The sequence below is a fragment of the Festucalex cinctus genome, chromosome 6 (assembly GCF_051991245.1).
Source record: "Festucalex cinctus isolate MCC-2025b chromosome 6, RoL_Fcin_1.0, whole genome shotgun sequence".
Lineage (NCBI taxonomy): Eukaryota > Metazoa > Chordata > Actinopteri > Syngnathiformes > Syngnathidae > Festucalex > Festucalex cinctus.
The window spans coordinates 24,618,723-24,624,722 of record NC_135416.1 but is presented as its reverse complement, the minus strand read 5'-3'; the positions used below and the strand labels follow the sequence as shown (position 1 = coordinate 24,624,722).

At 42.0% G+C, this 6,000-nt stretch overlaps 1 protein-coding gene and 1 long non-coding RNA gene across 5 annotated transcripts in view; one reads left to right on the top strand and one right to left on the bottom strand.

Annotated features, from left to right (window-relative positions):
- LOC144020187 (sodium/potassium/calcium exchanger 3-like) overlaps window positions 1–6,000 on the bottom strand; it is a 91,471-nt gene that overhangs the window by 18,201 nt on the left and 67,270 nt on the right. For all 3 annotated transcript variants that reach the window (XM_077523395.1, XM_077523394.1, XM_077523393.1), the window contains exons 8-10: window positions 816–890; window positions 300–325; window positions 153–206 (exon numbers count right to left, since the gene is read on the bottom strand). In XM_077523395.1, coding sequence (XP_077379521.1) covers window positions 153–206; window positions 300–325; window positions 816–890 — 155 coding nt within the window. The remainder of the gene's footprint in view (window positions 1–152; window positions 207–299; window positions 326–815; window positions 891–6,000) is intronic.
- On the top strand, window positions 811–4,022 carry LOC144020188 (uncharacterized). 2 transcript variants are annotated; one of them, XR_013283823.1, is made up of 4 exons: window positions 815–916; window positions 1,139–1,179; window positions 3,306–3,456; window positions 3,541–4,022. It is a non-coding gene; the product is annotated as an uncharacterized LOC144020188 (long non-coding RNA). The 2 variants fall into 2 exon arrangements; XR_013283824.1 differs by lacking the exon at window positions 1,139–1,179 and having other exon boundaries at window positions 811–916.

The following is a 6,000-nucleotide window of genomic DNA, read 5'->3' as shown; positions in this document are numbered from 1 at the left end:
ATTTGGGCAAGTCCTGTGAAAAAAACATGTGCTAAATAACGTATATATTATACAATATTTTTCAATATTGGAAAAGACTGAGCTGAATTTCAGCGACGGCAGATTAAATGCAAATAGTCTAATCGGCAAATTGAAGTCTGACGGTGACTCACTTCATGATGAGGATGTAGATTGTATACATCAGAACCAGGACAAGAGACTCCCACCTTGAAACAAGAATATACAACAAGGCAAGTTATTCTCAAAGATGAGCAATTTCATTCGAAATAATGAACAAATATTTGTTTTGTTTTTCTCACCAGCACACCTTTTCGTCATAGATGAACTAGAGAAGCACACAGAAAAATTGAATCTTTTATTTCATTTTAATTGACAAAAACGTGAAGTCTGATCATTGATTGTCAGAAATGACAAGCAAACACCGTATTGAACAAAATACAGAACGAATCATGAGTCAGTGGGTGAAATTTCAGGCCAATCCTAATATTCACCACTTTTACCTTTCGAGGTGAAATTAATTTGACCATCTCTCAAAATTTGAATGTAAACGTCCATCAGTTCAACATTTTACTACTTTTTGCACAACTTGCTATTAGAGAAACTGAACGGCCAAATTCACAAAAAGCAGGTGTTACCCTGAAATTTCACCCTAAAAGTAGACATCAATAGCTTTTTTTGTGAGTAGTTTATGATGCTTGTTTTGCATTATATGCTTTTCACTCAATAAAACCAATTGATCATTATGATGTCACAAAGGTTTAGGAGTCCAATGCATGAAATTAGAAGGGTACAACGTCCCAAAGTGAGTTTCTTACCGCAATAAGGGCTGTGATAGAAAAGGTATAGTAAACCGAATCTCGAAGGAGAGCCCAGTGAGAGAGCTTCACAGCCTGGAGGGATACAAAGAAATACACTTGTTAGTAAAACAACTGATTTTTTATTTATTTATTTTTACGCATACATTTTTAGCACAATGATGTGAATAGAAGGTTTTAAACTAATTTCTTGCATCACAAAGCCAAGGGCAGTGTATGCCATCCTACATAAAAACGGTGTTTAACTATTTTACAGTTACGATTGAAAATAAGAACCAGTGTCATGACTACAGTAATGCTTCAACTTTTTGTTTCCGGAACAGTTGTCATGCTGAGATTGGGAGTCAAAAGGCACATCTTGAAGGTGACAATCCCAGATATGGATGGTGTGAGTGGTGCTGAGAGCCAGAGTAAAATGTTAAAGAAGAGCAAACTTGAAAATATTTACTCATATTTATTTGATTTCTTAATAAGTGATTTGCGGGGGAAAAAAAGAAAAAGTTCAAGTCTTTCATCTCACAGCTTTCATCTCACCCACCCAGAAGCTCCCTCCCGATTGAAATATGTGATACTGAATATCAGTACTGGCCTGATATGATTGTTTTTCCTGGTTCTAGTCGTGACTCAAGCATTAGCATTCTGGGTGTACTGCAGCTGTCTTTTAGCTTGTTTCGAGAGCCCAGTGTGCAGGCCATTACTGTAGTCAGACCTGCTGTAGACAAACGGATGGATTAGTCTCACTAAGTCAAATTAAGACTATATTCATTACAATTTGGCAATGTTTTTTTTAGATGGTAAAATATGCTATTTTGGAATACATGGGTCTTTTGTTCAAAATCATCTGTTATTCTTTTTGGGGGAATTTTGTTGTATCAAATGTACTAGTGGTATCAGTACTTGGTATCAGTATTTGTGACTACTCAAGAGTTGAGTACTCGTACTGGTATTGGCCTGAAAAAATTGTGGTCTTAAACAACCCTAACCATATTATCAGGTTTTAGAGAGGGAGTCGTCTCAAGGTGACTGATCACACTTTCATTGAGTTTTTATGGGCCACCGACAATAATTTCAGTTTTGTCCGAGTTGCGCTCAACAAAACTGTTTTGTTGTTTCACCCACTGATCTGTTTGAATCGATACAGTGACAGAGTAAATCTATACTCCAATGTTCACCTGTCATCAGAAGAAGCATGTAAAGGTTGAACAATGTGCTCTTTGCACAGCTCGACCATTTCCTGAACTGAATACCACGTTTTTGTTTCCTGTCTTTCATGAGTGGACAAACTGATTAATACAGGTATGTCTGTCCAATGTCGTTGTAGTTACTGAGATCAGGCACACCGGGATTAATCATCTTGTCCACTCATGAAAGACAGGAAATGAAGAAGTGGTGTTGCGTTCAGGAAGTAGTGGATTTGTGCAAAGAGCCCATAGAGGTCCCAAGGATTGATCCCTGGAGAACCCCATTGCCACGATCATATAGCCCAGGGGTAGCCAAGTTCGGTTTTCTGTTTTCCATGTTTCTCTCCACTAACACACCTGATTCATGATCAGGATCGTTATCAGGCTTCTGCAAAGCTTTCTGATTAGCTGATCATTAGATTCAGCTGCGCTGAAGGAGGGAGACATGGAAAACAGGCTGGATAGGGGCTCTCCAGGACCGAACTTGGCCACCCCTGATATAGCTATTTGATCTGAGACACAGTAGACAATTACAACAAAATATGTCATGTCCTTAAAACAGAAGAATTTTCAATGACGTTCATTATTAAAGGCCGTGAGTGAGTTGGAGCTCATCCCAACTCAGGGTTCCTACAGGTTTCCTCAAGTTAAGCCTGGTTCACACGGCAGGAGAATTGGCCCGATTTAAGCCCCTGATTTCCCCCTCCCGACAATCGTAAGGACGGGCCGAGACGCAAGCGATAATCTTAATCTTAATCTAATCTTGTCACCACACACGGCACATCCCGATATCGGCGCTCGGAAGGACCTCCGACTTCAAATTGGGGATATTCAACATGTTGGATTGTTTTGGCCCAACTTCGCTCCGTGTGAGGTGTGCCTCGATGACAATCATCGCACAGCCGGTAGACAATGACGTGCAGCCAATCACGCAGCCGGTTGATAGCCAATGCGAAGCGAGGTGAAGAGGCGGTGAGGAAGCGCCGTGGGGAATAAAAGTACTGTATCAAAAACAGTACCCCGCCTATTGCCCAAATCCAGCTGAGATAGGCTCCAGCACCCCCCGCAACCCTTGTGAAGCGGTCAAGAAAATGGATGAATGGATGGATATCAAAAACAGCCACGGCGCAACAGAAATTAAGGCGCAGTGGGAAATGGAGGACCAACTCAATATGTGGCAACAACGTGAAACGTTTGGGGAAAAAATTGCTGCTGTACTCGAGATACCTGATAAGTTTATTAACTACCCGGCATTAGATTGACGATAACATTCATTCATATAAAGCTATTGTGTTCTTATTAATTTCAGTGGAAGAAGTAAAGACACGGGCCACAACTTTACCAGTTCAGCAAACTTCTTAAATTAAGACCCACTGGGAGTGGGGAAAAGCCACTAAGAAGTAAACAAAGATGGCTCATGACAGAAGAAGCATGTCACTCAACGTCTCACTGAAACCAGTGTATGTAGCCTGGTTGTTTACTATTAATCGATGTTTAAGTTTCATGTTTAAAAACCTAATCACATGTTTAAATAACTTTTACAGTTGCCCCAAGCAATTAAAGATGCCCTGGCTGCAGGGGGGGACCCAGGTTTTCCAGATGACGATGTGTCTCTGATGTCTGAGGAAACATCCGCAGAGGAAGCATCTCTTTATGATAGACGTGAAGATCTTTCCCCTACTCTACCTCCACCTGCTGCCAAAAAAGCAAAGCAATGCCAATCTGCTGATGCCATAGAATTGGAAAAATTAAAAGTGTTACTCACAGCTGATGTCAACTTTTTTAAAGGCTGATAGGAGCACAACCACAAGCAATGCTAATGACAGTAACAGAAACTTTGGAGCACAAGTAGCTAATGTTAATTAAAAACCCAGTGGTAAAGACTAGAGTTGAGAAAAATCATGAATGATTTATATGAGGCTCAGGAGAATGATGCACAGTGGCATACCAGATGCCACCCGTTTACCCTGGACTCTATGCCCAACATTCAACCACCCCCTCTACACACGTCTGTAATACCTCAAGAACTAAGTAAACAAATGACCCCATTAGGTGCACAACAGCAAACAAATCTGCACCAGCTTCAAAACAATGAGACACACAGCTTCAGCAGAATGCTAGATGAGTGAACACAGGTAAAGGGATTTATTGTCCGCCATAGTTAAGTTTTTCAACTACCTCTGTTTTTATAGTTCGTCAGAAATGGACAGCACTTTTTTTCCCCTCAAATACATCTATAATTCTGTAAATTTTGTATTTTTGTTTTAAACATTTGTTATATGATGGTGGCACGGTGGTACTGGTTAGCACGTCCGCCTCCCAGTTCTGAGGACTCGGGTTCGAGTCCAGGCTCCAGCCTTCCTGGGTGGAGTTTGCATGTTCTCCCAGTGGCTGCGTGGGTCTTCTCCGGGTACTCCGGTCTCCCCCCACATTCCAAAGACATGCATGGCAGGTTAATTGGGCGCTCCGAATTGTCCCTCGGTGCAATTGTGAGTGTGGGTGGTTGTTCGTCTCTGTGTGTCCTGCGATTGGCTGGCAACCAGTCCAGGGTGTCCCCCGCCTACTGCCCATAGCCAGCTGAGATAAGCTCCAGCACCCCCCACGACCCTTGTGACGAATAAGTGGTCAAGAAAATGGATGAATACACATTTGTTATATGACATTTATTTTTACCAGGGTTGTAGACATATAACTGTTGTTTCACATGCTAACTTATAAATGACATGAAGAAGAATGTTTAGCTCGTGAACAATAAAGTTTTTTGTTTTTTTACAGTTTATCCAGTGTGTTTCAATTTGAAGTGTCTGAGCCAAATGTCAAATGTAATCGTCCTGCCAGGGAACCATGCCTGCAGAAGAAACAAAGTAGCTTTTCAGGTTTTCTCTTATTTGTTTGGCAGCCATGGAGCTGTTGTGGGGTTTTCCTCGTTGAAGAGGGAGCATTGCTCCTAGGCCATCTTGTCTCCACCTCCCCTCCACCACTCTGTGGTCACAGTCTTCAGAATCGATTAGGGCTGAAGGTGCATATTTGACAGACCGAATGGCACACAAATAATTGTGGAGACATATACATGCAAAGGCCACCTTCTGGACCTTTGCAGCACTGAGTGCTATGGTGGTGTGGAATATTCTCCATCTGCTGGCAAGTATCCCAAATGCATTTTCCACCACTTTGCGTCCCCGAGAAAGCCTGTAGTTAAATATCCTTTGCTCGTAGTCCATCTGACGAAAGGAGTACGGCTTCATGAGGTCTGTTCGCAAAGGGTAAGCATCATCACCCACGAACACAAAGGGTGCTTGTATATCTGAAGAAGGAAGAGGTTTTGCTGCAGGGACATTTAAACAGTCCTGGTCCAGTGCTCTCTTGAAATCAGATTCATTAAAAACCCCTGCATCTGATGCTCTTCCTTGTGCTCCCACACTGACATACAAAAACTTGTAATTGGCATCAACAAGAGCCATCATTATGACAGAAAAGCGGCCCTTGTAGTTACGAAACACGCTTCCACTATGAGCTGGGGGCAAAATAGGGATGTGTTTTCCATCTAAAGCACCAATGCAATTAGGGAACTGCCACTTTTCCTGAAAGTCTTGCGCAACCTCCAGCCATTCCTCCTCTGTACTTGGTGTCTGAAATGACATATTTGCTTTCAGTGAGGACATGTGCAGTATTTCAGTAATAATACAGATTTGTTAAAAACATTTCACTTTTTTATTTTTAAAAAATGTTGTATTACTGTTTTAATTAAAATAGGCATTATGACAGAAACAGACCACGTGTTGTGTGTGTATAACTGATATTCTAACATTGAAATGTAAACGTGTCAAAGGTGCCACGGAGGAGGGGGACTTCCGTATGTCACACACTCTGATTCTGGTTTGCTGTTTGCAACGTGTGGGCCGCGTCCCGGTGCTTGCATTTCCACCCTTGTGCCCCTCGGTTGCGCGTTCCCATCGATGGGTGCTTGCGTGTCTGAATGCTCCGAAGCATTTCAGAGAGCTGTG